This window comes from Macaca fascicularis, chromosome 11, assembly GCF_037993035.2.
Source record: "Macaca fascicularis isolate 582-1 chromosome 11, T2T-MFA8v1.1".
Lineage (NCBI taxonomy): Eukaryota > Metazoa > Chordata > Mammalia > Primates > Cercopithecidae > Macaca > Macaca fascicularis.
In genome coordinates, this window is record NC_088385.1 from 84,952,392 (window position 1) to 84,977,995 (window position 25,604).

The 25,604-nt window shown below is 33.9% G+C and overlaps 1 protein-coding gene and 1 pseudogene across 16 annotated transcripts in view; one reads left to right on the forward strand and one right to left on the reverse strand.

The window, feature by feature from the left end:
* NAV3 (neuron navigator 3) overlaps positions 1-25,604 on the forward strand; it is a 381,439-nt gene that overhangs the window by 294,904 nt on the left and 60,931 nt on the right. For all 16 annotated transcript variants that reach the window (XM_065524605.1, XM_005571609.4, XM_065524606.2 and 13 more), the window contains 5 exons: positions 864-1,024; positions 9,273-9,461; positions 12,382-12,434; positions 18,460-18,483; positions 20,912-20,989. In XM_065524605.1, coding sequence (XP_065380677.1) covers positions 864-1,024; positions 9,273-9,461; positions 12,382-12,434; positions 18,460-18,483; positions 20,912-20,989 — 505 coding nt within the window. The remainder of the gene's footprint in view (positions 1-863; positions 1,025-9,272; positions 9,462-12,381; positions 12,435-18,459; positions 18,484-20,911; positions 20,990-25,604) is intronic.
* LOC123567629 (peroxiredoxin-like 2A pseudogene) lies at positions 2,386-3,031 on the reverse strand (annotated as a pseudogene).

Sequence of the window (25,604 nt, forward strand, 5' to 3'; positions counted from 1 at the left end):
ATTTAATAATCTCAAAATAATTATTCCATCCATAATAAAAAGTAAAATAAAAATTTAACTTATGACCATCTTTTACTGTGTACTTTTATCTGAGGAAGGAATATAGAATGAACTACTAATAGAGGTATAACAGTGTATGCATATGAAAAGTTGGCTACTTTGGTGCTAAGAATTTACTTACAAAAAGAAAATATACTTAGTTTGGTGAAACAGTGAATAATGGCGAAACTAGGTCTTTCTCCATTATTATTATTTCTCTCCAATTATTCAGCAATAGCAAATAGCTGGCAATTATTCCATTTTGATATTTTGTTCCAGAAATTTATTATCCAGTAAAGCGAGCACATCTCCCTCCCTATTTTTGTGATCTAGGCATGATGTCAAGTGGCATTTTAACAAAAGAACTGTTTTTCCTTAAACAAAAACAAAACAACAACAAAAAAGCTGACAATATGTATTCCATTTCCCTATGCCTTCTGTGACCATCACTTCATTTCTCTTGGCCCTGGCCCACCAGTGTCCTCCATTTGTAGTCCATGTTTTCACCCTCTTTACATCCTTTCTAGCCCTGTGCTTTTGAGTTCTCAATTAACTTGGCTGTCTGCTCATTGCTTATGATTTCCAACCGCATATCTGATAGAAGCATAATTTTCTCCTCAAATCCCTTTATTTTATTTTTCTCCTATGTGATTCAAACAGATGGTATAAGATCATCTGGAAGAACTGAGCAATTATAATTAGATTCAATCTGTTTGAAATTGTTGTTCATTCTGAATAGTAACCTCCTCTCAATTGTTTTCCTGTCTTGGCATTGCCTTGCCCTTGTAGATGTGCTTAAGTGTCATAGCTGTGCTGTTTTGCAGATATACCCCATCATCTCGGCAGGCCAACCAAGAAGAGGGCAAAGAGTGGTTGCGTTCTCATTCTACTGGAGGGCTTCAGGACACTGGCAACCAGTCACCTCTGGTTTCGCCTTCTGCCATGTCATCTTCTGCAGCTGGAAAATACCACTTTTCTAACTTGGGTAAAATATTCTAAAATATTGATTTTGTTTTCTTTCTTTCACCACCCACTCTCACGGAAACCCTGGAATCTCTCCCTAATACAACACGTTTTCCTTTAAAGGGAGGGATAAAGGCACTTTAACAGTACCTTTCATTTGTGTCATTGTTTACTTTTCACAGAATAATCTCCAAACATTATACTGTTTATTGCTCATGACAAATGCTTAACATAGGTTAATACTGTGGTTGTTTTCTAGTCTAGGCTCAGGGCTCAGAAAGGTCACTTGACTTGAAAAAGTCTTACCATTACTAAGGGTTCAAGGTAGTAATCAGTTCCAGAACATCTTACTTTAAGCCCAGGGACCTTTCCATTCCGTTTTAGAATCCTCTTAAAAAACAGGAAAGCATCTCCTTATTTATTTGCTTGAAATATTAAAACATCCTTAAAACGAATTAGTAGTCTTTTGTAGAAAATAGAAACAATTAGGAAGAAAAAGATATGTAATTCCATGACTCCAAGCTAACTTCTTTTAACATTGTTAAAATTAAAACTCCTTAAAATGCATAGGAGAATTTCTGTTAAGACAATACTCTGAATGTTTTCAGATAGATACAATGAAAAACAAATTACCAACATAGTCATTGGGTTACTTTGTATTTAGCATCATTTGTATGAAGTATAAAATAATATGCATAAAATATCATCAAAAACACTCTGAGTAACAAAATAATTAAAGAAAGCTCAATATGCCAGATACCATTTAATAGATTCAATGATTTTAAAAATCGGTTTATCTTCTATAAAGTCACATATAAAGTGTTCTCATTATTTTTATGGTAAATATTTTTATAATTAGTTTATCAGAAAAACTTGTACATAAAGATGAGTTTTGATCTTTATAATTTACCTTTGTCAAACTATCCCAGAGTACATCAATTCCATCATGAAAGTACTACTTTGACATTATATTAAAAATTAGTAATAGAAAACACACAAGCCAAAACCTTATATTCTCTAACCTTCAAGTCAATCATCAAGTTTTATTAGATTTTTGAAGACCTGAAAATGAACATAATTTCAAATAACAGAACTCAAACACCATACACATTTGTAATGAGGCACAACAGTCAATTTTGAGCCTTGTATTTTCCAGGTTTCAGCTGAATAACCTTCACTGCTTTCTTAGCTTTTTGCCAGTCTTGTTTTGGGACTATTTTGCCTCACTGGGCCTAAACAGAGTATAATATTAAAATATGTTAATAAGTCATACTGAGAATAAGATAAATGCAGATTTCTAACTCCTTAGGGACACAAATGGGGACAACACATTCCATGAATACAGGTGAATGAATGTCCATAGTTTCTCTGAGTTGGGCAGTTTCATGCAATCATTTTTTTCTCTGAGGCCAAAGTCTCTGGTTTAATCTTCCTAGCAGCTTCCAGAACAGAAAGTGAATTTACTTTGTCTCCATGTTCTTTTTATCCATGCGCGGGAATTCCCTGCTTTCCTGATCCCACCACAAAAACTCCCTTGAGGATGAAGCCTTGGGTTTCCAGGTTTCCAGGGAAGCCTCAATTCCAGGCTGGAAGCCACATTCCCAGAGGGCTAAATCCCATAAACATCATCTTTTCTGTCTTTGTAGACCATAGAACTTTTTATTATCATCCAGGAGGATTTCTCTTTTGAAACAAGTTTGGAAAAACTTTATGTCAGTCCTGATCTTCTCATTAACAACTGCATAGAGGGGGACACCCAGATCGTCCAACTTGGGTTGAGGGATGACAGGTCTGCAGCCCCCTCTTGCCAGAGAAAACAGTCTGGCACAGCCACAATCACAACTCCATTCTTCCCTGCCATAGCTCCTTTGCTTTGAAAGTCATTGGTTACTTCTCTAGTGTTTTCAGGTCTATATTCTCCAGGTACTCCAGCACCTCTTTCCAGGGCTTAGACAAAAATACATCTCTCTTGGCCAGCAGCAGTGCCAAGGCAGCAGCCTCCAAGGGCTCCTGCACCCATGGACCACATCCCCACAGAGAAGCACCTTGGGTCCTCAAGTGTCTCCTTCTTCTTCCCTTCTCCCAAGCCTGAAGCCCAGACACTACGGGCCCAAACCCTCCTGGCACCCGAGGGTTCCAAGGGCCTTGTTACTTTTTCTCTTTTCACTGGAAAAAAAATTCTAATCATGTACCTATAGAAGATTCACATTTTTCAATGAGTTGGACTTTCCAGCTTTCAACCAGCACAAGACTCAAGGCTTTGTTTTTTCTATTGCAACCCTTCCCACTGTACTGAGTAGGGCTTTTAGCAATTGAAAACAATTATTTTGGTCATGGTTTCATATAAGCTAATGATTTCATATCAAACACCAAGCTTTTGTTTCCTAACAATATAATAGTGATAAGAGTCTTTGCCTATAATGCCAAAGAATGTATAGATTTTATTTACTTTAAGTTGCAGCTGATTTTTTTAAAAAGTAAAAAGCCTAACGCCTTAACTTCAAAAAATGAATTTAAAATGTTTGTGTAGGTCATAGGAATATGAGACAAAATAGTTTCCTACAACATCTAAAACACACCCAAATCACCTAAAATGCTATAAGCTTGCTAAGTACTTCATGTCTCCTATCAATTCTTTTCATTAATTCACATTAATTTGATTAGTTGACTCCTTATTCTATTTTTCCTCACCATTATTATTCTGATTAGATCCACCTTCATTATTCTTTAGGAACAAAAAGACTCACCACTTACTATGTCTGACATTGGTGAAGTCATTTAAACTAATTTTGTTATCTCTTGAATGGATACAAAATACGGAGGTCATATTGTAAAGAATGATGGATATAGTGTATATAAAGATGGAGACGTGTGTAAGACTTGATAGATTCTGCCAAATCATTAGTTTTATTGGAAAGCATGTTTCACACTATCATAGAGTAGCATTCATCAGATATGCCTGAGTTTTGTCTACATTTAATTGAGTAGTAATTCACAAGACAGTAACCACAGGATTTTGTGAAAGACATTCACAGATTGTATTTTTAAAAGACTAGCACAAAACTATGAGATTTCTATCAAGGACTAATTTACCACAAATGTCAAATATTTGTGCAAAGATAAGTTTATTCTAAGATTTGCATAAATTAAAGTTAACATGGCAACTGAAGCCAACATGTCCATGATCACAATGTGTTAAAAAATGAATGATTCTATAGCACACTTGGGAATGTATTTTATTACATAGTTTTCACAGTTAAAACACAATTAATAAATGAAATGTGAATTATACTTTTACTGATAACAAAGCTCTCTATAGAGGTTTAATGTTCTGATGAATTAGAAAACCACTGATCAAATACATCCCTTACATTTCATTGCTATAGAAACCCAGTCTGAAAGGTCAAGTTTACCTTTCTAGGTTGTGGGTTTCCCCCCTTAATCTATTGTGGTTTATATCAGAGATATCTCAACTGTATCAGACAGGCCATGACTTAAGTGACACTGCCCTCTTGATTCTCTTCATACTTTTCCAACTACAATTCTTTCTCCTGGGGTTGCTTATCTTAACAAAGCTGTATCATTTGTTGTAGACACAAGGTCACTTTTGAGAGTGAATGGGACTATATTAATAATTGTTCCAGGTATTAGGTGCAAACCTTGGGCAATGCAATTCATCTTTTCTCTTCTCCTGATATTTATGTGTTTACCAAGTTGTTCTTCCTTTAGACTTTTTTTTATCCTAAATCTTTTTTCTATGTTCTCGTTCACAACTTTAATTCTGATCTCTCAAATCAACATTTCACTTTGTCTGAGACCTTTTTCATTTCTAAAACTAAAATCCCATCAATGTGCTAGACCATATAGCCACCTCATATCAAAGTCTTTTCTTGAGTTCTTTTCTTCTATTTGTCTTATAATTTCACGTATCATCCTTCTCTCTACTCTAGTGCAAAATCTGTGTAATCAGTAGTCTTACTTGAAACTGTGCTCTTCATATTGTACATTTTCAGTAGACAGGATACTGTGATTTTATATTCAGAATATCTCCTACATCTGTCTCTCATTTTCAGGGACATTGTCCTTACTGAAGCTTTTTTAACTGTAGACAATTGCAGATTTGAAATTGATCTTACTCTGTTGGCTCCCTTATGTCTCAACATTTTCACCCATTGGGAGGTATAAAAGAAGATATTCCTATCCATGTCAACACACTCTCATGTACCTCCCCAGATCTTAGAAGCACATATGACTTCAAATGAGGCATTTTGAGACCTTTATGCTGTATTGTTTCAGAGTGGAAAAAATGACTAATTTCAAAATGTAATATTTAAAGAGTTTTTACTGTATTTACAGTTCACGTGAACCTCTTTATTGGGCAAGAAAATGAGTATTCTTAAAATGCAATCATAAATTAAAGTTACTTTATTATTAAATTATATATATATGTAATTACCTTGAATATGTCCTCTTGCTGTCTTTTAACATCACGCATTTTTCATTTGACCATTATCTTTTCTGAATAATCAGTAAGATACAGGATTATTATTAATGTTCAAAAGTTGCAGTATTCATGTTTTCTTTATTCTTTCTACCAATTAAAATGTGTTAATATATAAAAATTTTTAAAATATTACTGTAAAAAATCACAACATATAGTAGAAAATTAAGATCACTACAATATGTCATATTTAGTAGACTACTGTGAGCTACTGCCACAGTAAACTATCATTTGTGTGTCATTCCCAGTGTGCTAGCCCTAGTAGAAACCATTCCCATTCAAGAAAGAATAACAAAATATAACTTACATAAATCAAAAAGTCTTTGGATGAAACTTCATTTGGTCAAATAACCCAACCACTACCCTTCAGTTTTTTTATGAATAAAAAATGAAAGACTAAAAGGCCTCTAAGATCCATTCAAAGCCAGGAGACACACAAGAATTTCTAAATAGAAGAGAAACAGAAGAGGTCATAGTTCTCGTGAGCCATCTCATAACCTGGTGAGACTCATTGTCATGCCTCCATGAATGATAACAATTTCTCAGATTCATTTTTCACCTTGCCACAAGGGTTACATGCAGGAACATTAATGTCAAACTGTCACTTCTAATATCCATCTAATATTCTCTAAATTAGATGGATCCTTTTGCATACAGTGATTGTTAAACACCTTTGCATAGGAATAGTTTCTATGCTTTGGTACTCAAATCTTCCTCTACCTTGAATCCTTTCCCATCTTCGTGCTCACCCTTCAACCTTCTCAGAATAAACTCCTGTCTTCTATTCTTTTGGAAGCATAGAATCTCACAGTCAGAAGAGACCACATCTGGTTCAACCCTTCATCTCTTATGTAAAATTTTATGACATCTCTAGCTTCTTCTTTAAACCCGCCAATGACAGAAACTACTAAAATCTAGAAATAACACTTTTGGAATTCTTTCTTTAAGAGATCAAATAAAAATTTCCTGAATCTTCACCTATTGTTACTAGTTATATATATCCAGATTCTACAAAATAAGTCAAAGTTAGATTGCATAAGACAGCTCTTCATGTCTAAAACAGTATAATAAACTCACTAGTTAATGTCTAGCTGTAGATGCAAAGGTAGAGAGTAACTTGGGGTTATTTAAAAACCCAGTCCAGCCAGACACATTGGATCATGCCTGTAATACCAGCAGCACTCAGGACACTGGAGCAAGAGGATCCCGTGTCCAGGAGTTAGAGGCTACAGTGAGCTATGATCGTGGCACTGCATATTGCAGCCTGGGAGACAGAGTGAGACCCTGTCTCAAAATAATAGTATTTAATAATATCATAAAAACCCAGTCCACATTGATATCAGATGCTGTTTTCCTCAAGTTACTACAAATAAATATATAATCTTAACAAAAGATTAGTGGCTTGGCTATGCAAATGCAATTTAAGACAAAGTTGGTAGCCCTCTTTTTCCTGATACATTGCCACATCTGTTTCTCTTCTATTTAGAAATTCTTGTGTGCCTCTTGGCTTTGAATGGATCTTACAGGCTTTTTATTCTTCCATTGTTTATTCATAAAATAATTGAAGGGTAGTGATTGGGTTATTTGCCCAAAGCAGATGGAAAGCAAAACTACCACTAGAAGATCTTTACCAATTTGTTTCCATTCAAAAAGTTATCTTTGTCTGTGTTACATTTGTTTTCTATTGTATAGTTTCTCTTGTTCTATTTTACATATTGACTTTTCTCCTTCTTCAGACATCTGCCCTACTGGCTACTCTTGAAATCAGAGACTGTGTCATATTTTTCCTTCTATTCATCTACAACATCTAAAACCAGATCTGTCATAGTTATGAACTTAATTGAACACTCTTAAGCAGTTGGGTGTAATTTCTGATGGATAACCTATCAAAAGTGTTCGTAAATGCAAACTATTCCCTTTAAAATCTATCCTAATCCTCATTAATGTTTCATCTTGATAGAACTAAGTATTATGTATTGAAATTGTAGAAGTACACTTCACTTGGACATCTCTGCAATCATTTAGGTAAGAATTATACAAAGCCAAAAAGCAAATAAAATATACTTCTAACCCTATAGATATGTATACTAAAATGATGCTCTTGCAAATTTGTTTAATACTTCATTAATTTAAACAAGAGTACATTCATACTGTGAGCCAAGAATAGGGTGACTTACCACACTCTGCCACCTTAAACATAAACATTTTAAGTCTTGAATGTCCTACAGTGTACCTACTGGCTGTTGTCACTAATCAGACCGAAATGGTACTAACGGTCACTGCAGGCTGAAGGAATGTTCTTGAAAAATAGGCATATCCTCTCCCTCTCCCTTTTTTACTTTTTTCTTCTTTCCATCCTTTCTTCTTTTTTTTCCAATAGATTGTACACTTTGCAGATTCGTATTTTTTTCCTTTTCCATTACATTTTAAATATGTGATTCTTAGTCCTATGCTTCCTTTTACTCCAGTCAATAACTGGCTCTATCAGAGGGTTGTTCTGTGTGTTAATTCAGTTAATATCAGAATTATCAAGCACAGTGCCTTCCAAATATGAGATACTTATCTCCAGTAACCTCTGGGTATACTTTTCCTGTTTTACATTGTTTAGAGAGCCAGTACTTGTATGAAGAAGTTTAGTGCCTATGTCAAAGAAAAAAACTTAGTAAATTTTGAAGTGATGTCAGAACAACTCTAAGCCACAGACAGATTCCCCAAAGTTTTGGAAATACTCAGTAGTTCCCTTTATATCTTAAGAGGCTCCTGCCTGCTTTCTCATATACCAGTAACAAACTTGCTTTTCTTAAATATAAACATTTAGAATGTCTTTCTCAATGTTTCTGCTTTGCTTTTATTCCAAATTTTACAACGGTATTGTTTTCCAATGCAGTTATACATACAATCAACCAAATATTTCCTTAAATTGATGACTACCAGATGAGGACTATTTGGCAATAAGCAATAAGAAAATAAATTCTTGGCCGGGCTCGGTGGCTCACGCCTGTAATCCCAGCACTTTGGGAGGCCAAGGTGGGCAGATCATGAGGTCAGGAGATCGAGACCATCTTGGCTAACACGGTGAAACCCCATCTCTACTAAAGATACAAAAAACTAGCCTGGCGCGGTGGCCAGTGCCTGTAGTCCCAGCTACTTCGGAGGCTGAGGCAGGAGAATGGCGTGAACCCGGGAGGCAGAGCTTGCGGTGAGCGAGATTGCGCCACTGCGCTCCAGCCTGGGCGACAGAGCGAGACTCCGTCTCAAAAAAAATAAAAATAAAAAAATAAATTCTTATTAAAAATTTCAGACTTAAGATACTTCTTCGTAAATATAACATGTTTGCGACTTTTGACCATCTCATCGTGATATGCTCATCTTAAACAGAGTAGAAAATCATTTCATATAATTAACCTTATGGTGAGCTACAGATACCATGTATGTTACATTGTGTTTAGTTATAAAAATGTTTATTACATGCTATCTCCTTATAACCTAACTTTGATAATAATGATGATCCTAATCATGAGACTTGTTGGTTTTGTGTACTATTGCTTTAGAAATTGACATAAGGCTTGCCATGAAAGTGCCAGAGGAAAAGAGGGACTCAGTGGGATCTGTTATTGGATATTTCAGAAGCAGACTCTTACCTTAAGTAGGGATTCACTATACATTCATGTTTTCATAAGAATTGGGATCATGTTCTTACTTTCTATCAACCTGCTATTTTCATCTTTCAAGCTTCAGAGTAATAGGCTCTGTGTGCTTTGTTTTTCAGTGAGCCCAACAAATTTGTCTCAATTTAACCTTCCTGGGCCCAGCATGATGCGCTCAAACAGCATCCCAGCCCAAGACTCTTCCTTCGATCTCTATGATGACTCCCAGCTTTGTGGGAGTGCCACTTCTCTGGAGGAAAGACCTCGTGCCATCAGTCATTCAGGCTCATTCAGAGACAGCATGGAAGAAGGTAAGTGTTGGGGGGAATAAAGATGAAGTCACTTTATTTAAACCCTGAGAGGGAAACCATTGCATCACTCACATCACAAAGATTTCTGAAGAGGAAAATAAATTAGTGTAATTATCATTTGGGAAACTAGAAGCTTGAAGAAGTTTTATTCTGTATTATCTTCTATTGCTTTATGCATTTGGAAATATGGCAGAATTTGTTTAGATTAATACTTGGCTGTAGAAGAGTTTAGACTAAATCTACTTTTCCAATACAGAAATATACATAGAAACTATTTTCCCAGGTGCATCAAATATCAAAGCAAATGTTTTGTTTGACATTTCGGTTAAAGAGCCATAAAGACATGCAAACCAGAAACATTATTTTATGAAAATACCACATGTTGATGATTTACATTCCCAGAAATTCCCTCTGGTGCTAATTTTTTGTTATATCATTTTAGAATTCATATTGTACCTACTTTTTTGCTTATAAGTCATTATTTCTTCATCCAATGGCAATAAAATTGTCACCTAACCTGTTAAATATCTTTATAGTTATATAGTTCTATGTAAATACTCTAAATAAATCAGCTTGAAAACCTCAGGAAGCTGAGTTGATGCTCAAATATAAATATTTTTCTAAACTTTAGAAGCTCAAATGACAAATTTAACAATAATTTGAGAGACTTTTCTCTTTGATTTAGTGAATTTTTTTTTAGTATCCATAAAGAAAACTTACAGCATACATATTATAAAGCATTTCAGCTAAGGATAAAATAAAACGACGTAAAATGCAAATTGACTAGAATGAAATTATTAACCTTAATAATTATGTTTAAAAGAAAGGTCTCCAAATCTTGAGATATACCAGAGTTTAATCCTTTTGCCATCCATTTATTTGTGGTGTAAACTTAGGCAAGTTTCTTAACTTTCTTAGCCCTAAGTTCTGCATCTGTAACTTCATAGGTTTGTCACAAGGATGAAATATGAGAATAAAGAACAATTCTATTCCATTATCTTTTCCCTTCCTACATTCTTATTTAAAATATCTTCTGACTGAGGGGTTAGGCAGCAGTGAAAATTGGCTCATATTTTTCAGGTCACCACTATGGATTTAATATACTGGCACTAAATCAGTAGAGAAGAGTTGTCATTGCCTTTTGCAATATTAACCAAACCACTAAGTTCACTATGACAGACAGTGAATTATGTCCAATGACTCCACTGATTGTCGCCATGTAGACAGACAACACATAACTATTCTCAAATGTAAGGACACTGCTTTCTGAAATGGTTCTGTTGCTCTCGTCACAGATAGGCTGCTCATAATACTTTTAAAATAATTTGGTAAGCACACAGATGGCTTTCTAGAGTGCAGCATTTACAAATAAAGTGATTTTTATATACTGGGAAATTCTGGCCTTCAATATATGAGGATTAAATAATCTGAATTTCTGAAAGCTAGCCTAAGTGGGCAAGATGGCTTTTTTTGTGCTCATACATTGAATACTGACCTATTCTAGTTCTTAAATGGTGATCTAGATTCAAGACTTATTGAACTAGATTGAAGGGACTTTATTGATATCCTACCTAATGCTCATACTGACAGATGAAGAGACTGAGCCACATGTTCTAAGATCATAAACAGAAAGAATGAGAATGAGATCACCTGATTAATTGTTCACCTTTTTTCTGGTACATCAGGGTAACACTTTAGTTTATGAGGGTATTATTAGAGATTGAAAGAATTTTTTTTTTTAATAATTGACTCAAATACCAACATTTTGCACATCACATAGAGTAGTAGCTTTGCCCAAGTTAGAAAACTGGGGGTTGCTCTTTATTCCTCTTTTGACCACATCTATATACTCAGTTTTAAAAAGGTTCTTCCTGGTATCCTCCAATTCCATCCCCTTGTTTTCATCCATGTTGCCACAAACCTAGTGCAGCTATTCCAGTCCTCTCCTGATCAGGTCTTAAGCACCTCCCATATGTCCTTGTGGTACCCACCATATTGATCTCAGTAGCATTCGTAGTACTCTATTGTAAATATCTTTTACATTATATCTTCTTTTTGAGCTTTTGGGATTTTATCTTATTTATTTTTGTAGTTCTAGGATCTAGCAACAGCTTGTCACATTGTTCATGCTTAACTAATGTTTGTTTAATACACAATGAGCAGAAATAACCATGCTACTCCATAGTAAAAAGAGGATAAACTTTTCTGCAAATATTATTCAGCACCATTTTATCCACCTTTTGGGTTTAGTACATTGGAAGTACAGAAGTATAAAGCAGAATGTCCAATGTTTATAATGATATTTGAAATAGATAAAAGCCAGTGTGACATTTCCGTTCTCAATTTCTCTGAGACACCACCTTGAAAAAAAAAGTATTTTTCTCTTACTAAAATTAGTAAAGGAACAGTAATTCCACATTTATAAGAGTATGATTAATGCATCACAGATAATGTTGTAATAACACATTAGATAAAAGTACTTATTTCCCTGAAATTATATGGGGAAAAAAATCTGAAAATGGACCTTTGTTGGATACAAATGAAATAAATAAAGTACATATGCTTTTTAAAGTTTAAAAGTTTATGGCAACTTTAGTTTGGATTTCCATGCTATTCTATTTATTATACGGGAATTTACCGTAGCTTTCAATATGTAAGAAACAGGCTGGTAGGGCTCATGCTTGTAGACTTCTGTCTAATAACTTGGCAACTGAGATACTTTAGGGAGTATGAATGGGGCTCTTCCATGTCTCAATGTCCTGATTGCCAAAAACTTATAGCAGGCTGGTTCTCAGAATCTTATAGCCAGTTGTTGTCACTTAATTTCCCTAACCACCCGTTCTTTACTTTTTCTGTAAAGGCTGGGGTTTTTGAGTAGACCTCGTTATTTTAACTCTATTGTTCTCTTTGTTTTCTCCAGTTCATGGCTCTTCATTATCACTGGTGTCCAGCACATCTTCTCTTTACTCTACAGTAAGTAATGGCTGTTAAGAAAAAGCTTGTGCTTTTGCCATGCACACAAAGGATGAAATAGATCATGTTACTGTGAATAGATGACATTCATCTATGACTTGTACACAGGAGTTGTATAGTGAAATAAGGGCATACTCTAAGCTGCTCAATACCCAAGAATGTGCCAGGTGCTCCACCAGCCATTTTTTGGTCACTTACATGTGCTTTCACTGGGCTTTTTTGCACTCATTATAATCAATGAGTGGATGTAGAATTCAATTTCATAAAACTTATTGAGGTATGACTTGGAGTCTGTGAAACCATGTAGTCTGCTATACTGTCATTTTAGTAATGACAAGTTGTCCATGTTTTGTTCTCTGAGCCATGACTGTTAATTGTTCTATAGTATTTTCTCCTCATTTTTTATTTTTAACTTTATTGTTGAGAGGATTATTGAATGGTAAAAGCATTAAGGATAAAGGGTAAAAGCATAAAAGAACCAGAGATGTTTTCTTAAATACGATTTTTGAAAGAGTGTGATTTTTTAAACTTTTATTTTTATTTATTTATTTATTTATTTTTGGAGTTGAGGTCTTGCTTTGTCATCCAGGCTGGAGTACAATGACACAATCATAGCTCAATGCAGCCTTGAACTCCTGGATTCAAGTAGTCCTTCTGCCTCAGCCTATCAAGTAGCTAGGACTACAGGCACGCACCACCATGCCCAGCTAATTTTTAAATTGTTGTAGAGACAAGGTCATTGCTATGTTGCCCGGGCTGATCAATACCCATGACCTCAAGCAATTCCTCCCGCTTTGGCCTCCCCAAGTGCTGGGATTGCAGGTGTAAGCCAGCACACTTGGGCAGAAACTCTATTTATTAAGAAAAAAAACCAGTGTTTCAAGTTCTTTTGCAAATGTGTGAAATTGTAGAGAGTTTTTCTGTTTGTTAAATACAATTCTATCCTTTTTAAAAAGTAGCCTACAGGAAGTTATGTTTTATGAGTGAGTCATTTTAGAGCTAGGTTAACAGTGAGGTATATTTAAAAGCAGCCTACTGAATCTCAATGAGACTTGAGTACTATGAATAAGCCTTAATCCTGTATTGTAAGGTTCATGCAAAGTTCATAGCCTCTGCTGTCACTGATTAACGGAGCATCATGGGCAATAATTTTTCACTCATTTTCATTAAGTTCAAATGTTTGTTTGAACCTTCTGTTTATAGGTTAATCTCATATATTTACTGCCTTACATAGTCATTCAAAATCAGACTGTTATTGGCAGAGGTAATATTTTTCTTATTTCTCCGTTCAATGATTAAAATTGCCCGTAGCTTCCAGAAATTAAGACAGCACTATTAGTGTTTAGGTAAATGTACTTTTTATGCAAATGGATAAAGTGAGGAATGTATAAATATGCATGAAAAAAACACATAAAAGAAATATATTAAGATTTAGTGTTCCTCCTGTTGGGCCAGCACCGCCGTTTGTTGGGGAATTGTATTCTGATTTAAACCATTGCCATTTAAATCTATGTGTAACATCAAAAGATGTAGCATCATTATCATTTTAGTCTAAATATGTACAATAGTTAATATTTGAATAAAACTACCTTTATGAAACCTAAGAAAAACTAAAAAAAAAAAAAAAAAAGAAAGAAAAATACCATTAGAAGAAATAAGGTCTAGTGCTTGGTAGCACAATAGAGTGACTATAGTTAACAATAATTTATTGTATATTTCAAAATAGCCAGAAAAGAAGATTTGGAATGTTCCTAACAGGAAGAAATGATATTCTTCTTAAATGAAGAATGGGATATTCCACTTACCCAGATTTGATCATTATACGTCGTATGTTTGTGTAATACCACATGCACCCCATAAATATATACAAGTATCGTATATCCCAATATTGAAGTTGTTTTATGAAAAATGTATTCTTCAAGAAAAGGTTCATAAGTTTAAGGAAAAACAGATTACTAGTCTACCAGTGTCCAGTAGACCTTTCTGTATTAATAAAAGTGTTCTATATCTACACTATCTAATATAGTAACTATTAGCCATATGTTGCTATTGATTATTTGAAGTGTATCTGGCATACAGATGAATTGACTTTCTTATTTTAATTAATTTAAGTTTAAATAGCCACATGTGCCTAGCAGCTACTAGATTGGATAGTGCAAGTTTATAGAGAACCCAAGGGGTACATTTGTAGATAGGAGTGGGATGTCAAAATAATGAGGATAATTAGAAAGCATATATGAGAAATACTGTATTAAGAGTAGAATATGAAATGGGAACAGAGATTAAAATAGAATATGTATATATGTATATATATACACACACTCACATATTTATAGGTATATCTATATCTATAAATGTGTGTGTGTGTGTATATATGTATATGTTTATAGGCCAATATATGGAGGTAAGATAGATAGTGTTAAGTGAGTAAAGAATGGATGAGGTGATCGAGCCACATGAGAAGGTGATATTATTAGAAAATTAAAAGAGTTGTATTTGAGATGATGAAAATGATATATTTGAATTGACAAGTAAACTGTAGTAAAATAATTCAAATAAATGCATATCTGGGGAACTACTTATGAAGTTTACAAATAAAAGCATATCTGGGGAACTACTTTATGAAGAGAAACATCATAAAAGATGAGGAGTCATTCTTTCCCCGGTCCTCTGTGATCAGGAACTAGGATTTAATTGGCAATGAGAAAATACCTATGAAAATGCTTTTTAAACTATCAAATGAAAAAGCAACTTCTTATTATTTTTCATGCCTTCTTAATAACTCTGGATAGAGATTTAGTTGCTTTGCATTCTTGCCTGGTTCAGTCAGGTAATTATTGGATGACATCAGGGAAGTTGCCAAATTTCTTTGGACTATACCCATAAAATAAAATTTGAAAATATTAGCTAGATCTGTCCCATTTGTCTCAGGATGTCTGCAAACTGGTTGGAAATCACAAGCCTAACCTGATCTGCAGAGGTGTTACCTTTGGCAAACTTATGGTTTGTGTCTTTGTTTTGAAATCTAAGACCAGGCGCGGTGGCTCACGCCTGTAATCTCAACACTTTGGGAGGCTGAGGTGGGTGAATCGCTTGAGGTCAGGAGTTTGAGACCAGCCTGGCCAACATGGCAAAACCCCCTCTCTACTAAAAATACAGAAATTAGCCCGGCATGGTGGCATACGTCTGTAATCCCAGCTGCTTGGGAGGCTGAGGCAGGAGAATTTCCTGAACCTGGGAGGCTAAGGCTGCTGCAGTGAGGGCCACTGCACTCTAGCCTGGGCTACAGAGCCAAATGCCGTCTGGGGGAAAAAAAAGGGAACGGGGAAAGGTGGGAGAGCAGGGAGAGGGAATCAAAGCCAACACTGTGAAGTATTGTGAAATATGGAGCTTTTACCTAAAAATTCAAAATTTTAAATTCCTTTTTAAAATAATTGGAATATCTATGGACTATCTAGCAATACTAAGATGAAATTCCTCTGGGTTTTCAGTCACCTGTAATTGACCCCTTTAGATGTTGGTGTGGGCTCTCAGGAAGCCACAGCCTCCACCAATGCTTTTCTTCCTGACACTGAAGCTAAATATGGGTGGCTAGGTTTCACTGTGCTATTGCTTTCCTCATGAGAAAGAAATACCCCTTGCTGTCTATATCGTTGTCAAATGGGAAAATGAAAGACAGCCAAGGAAAGGTCATGTCACTTTTTAAAAACTTCAAGTCCATTTATTCTTTATAAGCCTTGTCCTGTTAGGCATTTAAAGTTTTGATCCCTGCAATAGATGTTTTTTTGATTAACTGTGTATTAAAAACTTTGTTTAACCTGTTTTGAATTTGAATTCTGATTTGTATTTTTTCATGAGAGTAAATGTCATTTTTGATTCATTGTGGATTCTTTAATATGTTGCCTAACAAATAGCTAGTACTAAAGTCATAACTTTTTAATTAATAAATTTGAATGGATAAATGGTCACTTATTGGCTTACAGAATAAAGAATTCATGGATAAGCTTTTATTCAGTCAAGTGTTTCATATTTTGTATCATCTCCAGGACACTGGGCTTGCTCAAAACCATTGTAAAAACTGGCAAATAATCCAATTCCATTATGACATCATTAATCCCACACCTAAGCTACTGAAAAAAATATAATACTAATATTCTGGCTCATTGCTTTATTTTTATGGTAACACCTACCTGGTATTAATAACCATAAGTATGAAAGAAGGCAAAGGTTAAAGCAAATAATAGTTTTGAAAGATTGGTAGCAAGAAAAGTCATGCTATACGGTATGCATAGAATTGATATTTAATGATTATGCTTGCTACTAGTATATGTGACAGAACTATTACAGATTTTTTAAATGTGATGCATATATTTCTTGATTATTTTTTAAAATAATAAATTAGTATTAAAAAATACAGGAATGATTTATTGACTCTTGAAACTTTACCGGCTTTCTATAATTCTAGGAAGCCTAGAAGCAGGATTGGGCAGAATAAACTGGCAAAAAATATAAAAAGTAGGCCGGGCATAGTGGACTGCAGTGAGTCGTGAATGTGCCAGTGCACCTAAGTGATAGATCAAGATCCTGTCTCAAAAAAGAAAAGAAAAAGAAAAACAACAACAACAACAACAAAAACAAAGTACTAGGAAAAACTAATAGACATAGTTACATAGTTAATTATGCCATATGTTTTAAGGCAATGAAACTTTTAATATTCCTTGCTTACTTTTTATTCAAAAACCAAACTGTGTATAAAACCTTAAAATTATTAGGATCTATAAAATGAAATATTTCCTTAAAAATCTAAAATTGAAATGTAAATTATTCAAGATTGCTTTTTAAAGCAGTTTTCTTATAAAAGTTATTAGGATTCTACCACTTAGCCACTTTATTATTTAGCCACTATATTACTAAGTTTACACATTTTTAAAGGTACAGAAAATATAGGGAAGACAAAGCTCAGGTTAAAAGAGTTGCTGGCAAATAAAATATATCCTGGTGGTTAAACTACTTTGCTTTATGTTTTCTGAAAGAAAAGCAATAAAAAATAGTTCAAGTAGTTTTATATCAATTAATCTAGAACTATCCCAAAAGTAGACATAGAAGATAAGAGATTGTTTTTCAGCTTTGGATCTGCTTATGGCAATAAGCAGACTTGTACTATTCAACAAGATTATGCATTCTTCAGCTTTTCCCAGAATAAGGGAGCTTCCCAAATGTAATGGTGCACATAACTCATTTTCTGGCATTTTGCAGGCAGGCATGAAGAAGAAAAACAGAGCTAGGAGTTTTCTGGAAGTCAAGTCAAAAACACCCTGCAAATTCCTATGGCAGTCCTCCTTTCTATATGCTGCATAGCCAAAAATGTTTGCCAGACACTTTTATCACTGGATGTTTCCGTGTTTTCAGTGTTTAAGCGTTTTGCTGACTTGTGATAATTAAAATTATTAATAATCACTAAAGAAAGAAAAAATAGAAGTAAATAATGTTAATTATCTGTGGTTATCAGTAGAGGCCTGTATGTTACCCCAGCTTTATCTGACATTGTTTGTGATACGTAAATCACAGAATAGAATTCTGACATCTAAACCTTGGCTGGAGATCTTTATAATTTTATGAAGTCTGTTTCCTACAATCTGTATGAAAGATACATAATATTTTAAGTTTTCATGCACCCATATTTTTTAGAGTATAATTTTGTAATTATTTGGTTTATGTTGCTTATGATTTACATCTTAGAGTCTTTCAATTCTATCTGTTGCTTAAAGGAATATTATATATCTATGGATCAAATGACCTATATTTTAAAAATACCTTATGGTTTATATATTAAGAAACATTTATATTAAATTCTAAAGTAACTTGTTTGTACTATTTCAATTGAATAACTTTATGTACTTCATTCCATTCTTCTCATAGTAGATAATAAAAAAAAACACGTCATGATTATTTTATTCATTTACACCTGCAGAATTAATTGAAAATAGTTTTTGTAGTTAAAGTCTTTCTTTTTATTGTTTTACAGGCTGAAGAAAAGGCTCATTCAGAGGTAAAAAAAACTTTCAATATTTCAATATTTACTATTTTAGTTTGCATTCATGATGAAATTAGTGTTGTGACCACTAGAGGGCTCTGTGATACAATAGCAGAACTCCATAGGACTGCTGAAGTAAGGCAGCTAGTTGATAAATGGTCTTTGATATTGCCTCTTTAAAATAAAATGAAAGGAAATTTGTATAGCAAGCTCTCCTCTCACATTCTAGATTGAGTCTTAGCTCAACACCTAATAAGTTGTCTATAATGGTAAGCACTCATTAAATCATTGATAAATGAAGGCCTATGGTCTTCCTATTTTATTAGTCTTTTCCCCACTCCCTGTGAGACCATCTTGGGCACCAAGCCTTCACAATACAGGATACCAGCATCTCAGACTATCTGTTTTGTGTCATTATCTTGTTGCCTCTAATTACTATTTTATGTCTGCTGTGGCAGCTATTGTTCTAATCACATATTTCACAAATACATATTTGGTTACACTCATGAGCAAATCAAACTGCATTCAGGAGAGAATACTATTTTAATTTCCCTCGGCAAAACATTTGTCCTGGCCAAGGAGAGCAGGAGGACTTTAATTATGACTTTATTCAAGGTGAGGCAATGACTGTTTGATTGGTTTACACTGAGGCAATCAGACAACAGAGGAAAAAAATTGCCTTAGCAACAGCTTTTGCAAAAGTATTCCTTTCCTTTGAAGTCTTATTTTATTAACCTTTAAAAGTAAAATCTGTGCTATGTTTAAAAATATTTGAAAAGTATTGATTAAACCAATTTGTCTTTATAATCTCTGAACTAAAGAGTGGATATGATTTTTAAAAATCAAAGTGGTTTATTTACATCACATGGACATGACAAAGCTTCTAACATTGATCATAGTATAGCTACTGACGCATGGAAATGCTCCATCTATTTGCCATAGTAGTAGTTATTCAACTCCCCTTTTATCATTGATGCTTTATCATGGATTATGGTTTAAAAAAACAATTTCAATCACTTTACAGTTTCCTGGATTATATTTTAAAGATACTGGAATCATGTCATATAGACTATTTAATTTGAGAAATGTTTTTGAGTTTGGATTCATTTATGAATAAAATAGATGCTACATTTTATGAAATCATTCATAGTCATTATCTTATAAATGTAAAGCAAATGTTATTTTAGACTGGGGTGTTCTGTTTTGAAAAAAAAAAAAAGGAATGAAATAGAATCACATTTGGTGAAATTATATAAATGTCTACTGTCTCTGTTTCCAGGTTAGAGTTCTCTACTTTGTTAGAGTGTTTCAGTTGACCACCATTTGTTTTCAACAAAATCTAATGCCCAGGGGCAAAAACTATACAGTTAATAAACTATGTCAAGAATGCTCCTTCAAACTGAGACAGCATTCTAAAAGTTCAGCTACAACTATAGAAGACTTGTTTTTGAAGAAATGGGAAGCATCAAAAGTAGAATGTTTAACATCCAAGTAACTGAAATCCCTTGAGACTAGATATATACTTATAGAACCAAGTGTCAGATTGTTGTAAATGTTCTATCCTATTAGTCACAACATGAGACATGCAGATTAAACTGCAGAAAGTGTTTGAATTAAAACTTTAAACATGATATAATATATCTTTACCCTTTTCTGTTTCAGTTTTATTGGAGTATGAACTTAACTGAAAAGAAAGACACTTTAGAATTTTCATTATATTGGTTTATCTAATTAGTTGCACCTATCATTGCTTTTTTCCCCTGATTTTTAAGATGTGGATAAGCTATAAAGCATCTCTGAGCTAAGAATAACTCACTAAATAAAGGTCATGATAATACAGATTTGGGAAGCCTTCTCTGCAGTCATTAAATCTCCAGCCAATAACATTTCGAATGTGAACTGATTAAATGTTGAATTAAGCCCAAGTTTTAGTGACTGCAGGATATTCCATAGCTTTTGAGAAGTTTTCAAACTATGAGAAATTAAAATGTACACAGGAAAAAGGAAACTAAGATTTTCTGAAAAAGAACATGGAGTATCTTTCACTAAAAAAATTTAAAAAGTGTGTGTGTGTGTGTGTGTACAGTTTTTACATAGAAAATATTTTTCTACAGTTTTATTACCACAGTTTTTCTAGAAGGAGAAGAATCAATACAGTGGATAAACTGCTCTTGAGTCATTTGCCATTTGAGGGATGGCAAATGGAGCAAGTAAGCGTGCTTTGATTTGTAGATTTGAGTTTGACACATAACCCTTTCCTTTTGAATGACATTTGCTTGTTACTCTGGAGTCAGTGTTCATATCTTTTCTTTTCAGGAGTTGGTGCTGATATAGTGGGGTTAGAATGAGCTAAATACAGTTATTTGCTTTCTTGTTTTGAATTATTGGTTTTAAGTAAAAATTACTTGCATATTCCATTGATTTTTTTTTAAATTGCATTCAGCAAATCCATAAACTGCGGAGAGAGCTGGTTGCATCACAAGAAAAAGTTGCTACCCTCACATCTCAGCTTTCAGCAAATGTAAGTCACTTAATTTTTAAAATATATTACAAAATTTTTTTTACAGTAGAATGGAATCATTTTGGTAACAAACTTACAAACTTTCAGTGCCTGATACAGACTTAAATTACCAACCAGCAGGACTCATAAAAAGTTAACATTTTCTGCCTACTCAGTAATAAAATGTAAATCTGAACTGATGAGGGGCAGCTATGTGGTTCAAATGGCTTGTTGTTCCTAATAAGATTGGAAGCAATAGTAACAGCCATATGGGTTGCTTCTTTTCTTGTTTACTATTTTTGTTACTCCTCATGCATAAGATTATCTGACAATGTAAGAGGGGTTGTTAGTGTTTGACTTTGGAAGATAAAATATTCATGTGCCCAGCCTCCTTCTTCTCAATGTATTGAACAATTAGTTAAGCATCCAGTCGATTCTAAAAGATGAACTTAGGTCTAAATAGGGATAGCTTAACTACACTGTGGATGAGATATGGTTTGCTCAAAAAACCTTGGCAGCCTTCTCATAGCAGTTTGAAAAGGTACACTTTCACTGGCACCAAAGCAGCACAGGATGGCAGAAATGATGACAATGAAGACGGCCAATTAAATTAACATTTACTGAATATCTTCCACTGTGTCAGGGAGCACTCAGAGTAGATGCAGAATGATAAAGGAGAAATGTGGCACTGTTCCCAGTCCTGAGGAGCAATGGTGTTAGGAACAGCAGTGAGGGGTAAGGAAATGCCTGCTATTTTGCCATATGTCTTGCCTCTCTCACTCAACAGTCCTTTGCTCAGTTCTGCTGCATAGCTTTGGGCCTGCTCTGTGCCTCCCCTCCCCTCCCTCTGCTCCTCTACTGAGTTTTTCTGTCTCCTAGACAAAGCATGATATGTGAAGAGTGAGCAGGTACAGACCCACAGTATAAGACTTGAATAAGAGGCATTTTACATTTTTTTTGAAGTTATCATTGTGCAATATAAATTCTAAGTATATGTATCATTTCATTCACAATGTATTCATTTTAGGACTGTATTTGAATGGATTTTATTTTTTGAAATTTGGGAGAATTAAATTAATTTTGGATTTATTCTATTTATTTTCTATAGATGTTGTTAGGAGATTCCTGAAAATAATAGCAAGTTTTAGATAATTGTTTAAGCAATATGAGAAAATAACAATTTTCTCATTTGGATTAAACAATTATCTAAAACTTGCATAATTTCTCAAAAATTAAATAATAATTTAACCTTATTGTGTTTTTTAAAGAGATAGTCCAGAGGCAACTGTAAATTTTATAATATAGGCTAAATGTATAGAAGTAGGAAATATTGTTGTCTAGGTTCCTGAATTTGTACCTAGAGGAAGTAGAACAATGTAAATGCCAGAACCTCCTGGGTTTGTTGATCTGCAGTGAGGAAGGCTCAATGGCAGACCTTATTTATTAGATTGTCAAGATACTTGCAGATGTCTTGAATGATTACTCAGGGTTTCATTTTACTTTTAATGTCTCTTGGTTGATCTCATCATATAATTCAGATACTGGAATAATAAATGGCTGTTAGACATAATGGAAGATGGGCTGATACTTTCCATTTAAAATGTAATGATGCTTATTGTATACAAAAGAGAAAACTAAAATGGTGTTTCACGGTTTTTTGTTTTTTTGTTTTGCTCTGAGAATCTCATTCTTACTCATTATTGGTTTCTTGTGTATCATTTCAACATTTTCCTGTTATATGCTCACGTGTATGTATAGTTAATACACACGTGCAAAAGCTTCCTTACACACACACACACACACACACACACACACACACACACACACACACAGGGAACCAAATTCTAACATAGGGGAATAATCTTGGGGGTCAACTCTGTGCTGCTGTTTGAAAATGGAGCAATAATTTGAGAAGGGTTCCAGCAGTTGGCTACCCACCTGCTCTAATTATGCATGTCACACTATTTTCACTGATGTGTTTTCATGACTTTAGGACATGAATTCTCAGCTGGGTGTTAATATGACCAACAAAGGGCGAAAACTGGTTCTTGTGTGTGTGGGTGGTTTTTTTAAGTACTCTTTTTATGTGAAAAGCACAGATATACAGATAATACATAACTGAACATCCAGAATGTCTGTGGCTTTAAAATATCATGAGGAAAGAGCACAATTAGGAAAAAAAAATCTATGTTTCCCTAGGGGAACAATAATTTTAAAAAAATAAAAATAAGGAACACAGACTTAGAAGCAGCAGTGCCAAATAGATAATTCATGGTAGTCTTTGTGTTAATTTAAAAAGTGTCAGTCTTGGAGACAAATGCCCAAATTGCTCTAGGTTCCACTCAGCTGCATGTATTACCATTAGTATTAGTTTTTGCACACTGATGGGAGACTGGTATATATCCTATTTTATGTTCTTTTAAACAATTTATAATTTAATTTGGAAAACTTCTCAAATCACATCAGATCCACACAAAAACCTGTACGTAGCAGCTTTATTTTTTAATAGCCAAAAAAGGAAACAATAAAAAATATCCCTTAATAGGCCAGTTAATAAACAATTTCTGTTACATCTATATCATGGACTACTACTCAGCAATACAAAGAAATGACTATTGATACATGCATCGACTTGGATGGATCCCAAGGGCATTATGAGGAGTGAAAAATGACAGTTATAGAAGGTCAAATTTTGTATAATTCCATTTATATAACATTCCAGAAATGGCAAAATTAAAGAAACAGAGAGCAGATTAGTGATTGCTAAGGGTTAAGGATGGAGGAGAGAGAGAGGTAGTGTGACTATAGTAAGGGGGAGATCTTTAGTTTTGTATTTTGAATGAGATGGCCATTACATGAATCCATATATGTGAATCTATTAATGTAAATCAATAATTCCTGGCTTTGATATATAATATAATTTTATAAGATATATAATCATTGGGGGAAACTGGATGAAGGATACAAGGGACCTCTCTGTACTGTCTTTGCAACTTCTTGTGAATATAATTATAAAATATATAATGTATTAACATGTATAATTTTTAAATATCAGATATTGGGGCCGGGCGCGGTGGCTCAAGCCTGTAATCCCAGCACTTTGGGAGGCTGAGACGGGCGGATCACGATGTCAGGAGATCGAGACCATCCTGGCTAATACGGTGAAACCCGTCTCTACTAAAAATTACAAAAAAACTAGCCGGGCGAGGTGGCGGGCGCCTGTAGTCCCAGCTACTCGGCAGGCTGAGGCAGGAGAATGTCATAAGCCCGGGAGGCAGAGCTTGCAGTGAGCTGAGATCCAGCCACTGCACTCCAGCCTGGGCGACAGAGCGAGACTCCGTTTCAAAAAAAATAAATAAATAAAAATAAATAAATAAATATCAGATATTGATCTTTACTTAGTATATGAAATGTTCTATCATAATGTAACATGCTTTTCCTTTATTTGGGGTATTTTAGTTTCAAACTAAAATATAAATCACCTAAAGATCTACCACAGTTCTTTTGAAAAAATATCTTGTTTTTAATTTCCCAGGAGTTTCAACCTTAATCCACTCTTTAGTGTTTCTTTATTTGGTAGTGATAGGGACTGTCAAAGCTTCTTACCATCAAATACATTTACTGACTAAAAATAGCAAAATGTTTTACATTGTAAAAATGTACAAATTGAATGAGAGTCAAAAGGTACAGGTAATGAAGATATGCATTATCATCTACTTTTTAAAAAAGTTTATTAAAATTCTCTTTAGACTAAATAGTGCAGTATCTGGGAATTTACATAAATGGATATGTATATAAATGATTATTAAACAATTTTAATGTAAGTTATATTTTAAACATTTTAATAATATTGTTAGAACTATAAGGGGTAAAATTTTGTATATATCTGGCCATTTGTGTTCTTAAGGAAATAATATTTTTTACACATTCAGGAATTTGAATTACTCACAAGTCACCTATTAACTACAAGTCATTTTGAACTCGTTCATTTTCTTTATGTTTGGTTTATAATGTCATTTTAGATTTCATACATCATAATGAGCCATCAAATAATTTAGTTAATACTTGATTTTTCCTCAGTTGTAAGAAGTGCTGTGTTTAAATTTCATTGAGTGTTTCATTTCATCTGAGTTAATGTCTGTTAATGTATGTAATATACACATATATTTTTAACATGCATGTACTTAAATCGATTATAGGGACTTGATAAAATTACTTATTTATAGGATATTTTAAATATAATCAAGGATTTTTTAAATGTACATTTCCCATTTGAAAGTAAATGTAAGTCTTTGTTTACTAGTTTGTTCACAGTACAAGTAAACTTTCTACCTTTTGGTTAGATGTGAGTGCAGCCTCCAAGATGAGAAATTGTTATATTAGAAATCTAATAGCTATAATTTATAGAGATGAATTTCAATGAGTTTGGTTCTAAGAAATAATGAGTTGTTTTTAACAACAATTTTAAGTATCAGATATTCATCTTTACTCAGTATATGAAATGTTCTATCATAGCTTACGTGCTTTTCCTTTATTTGGGCTTTTATATATATATTAATTAGTATATCACATATTTGAACTTGGCATAATTACATTTATGTGGACTCTAAACAATAATCTGTATTTTAATTTTTAA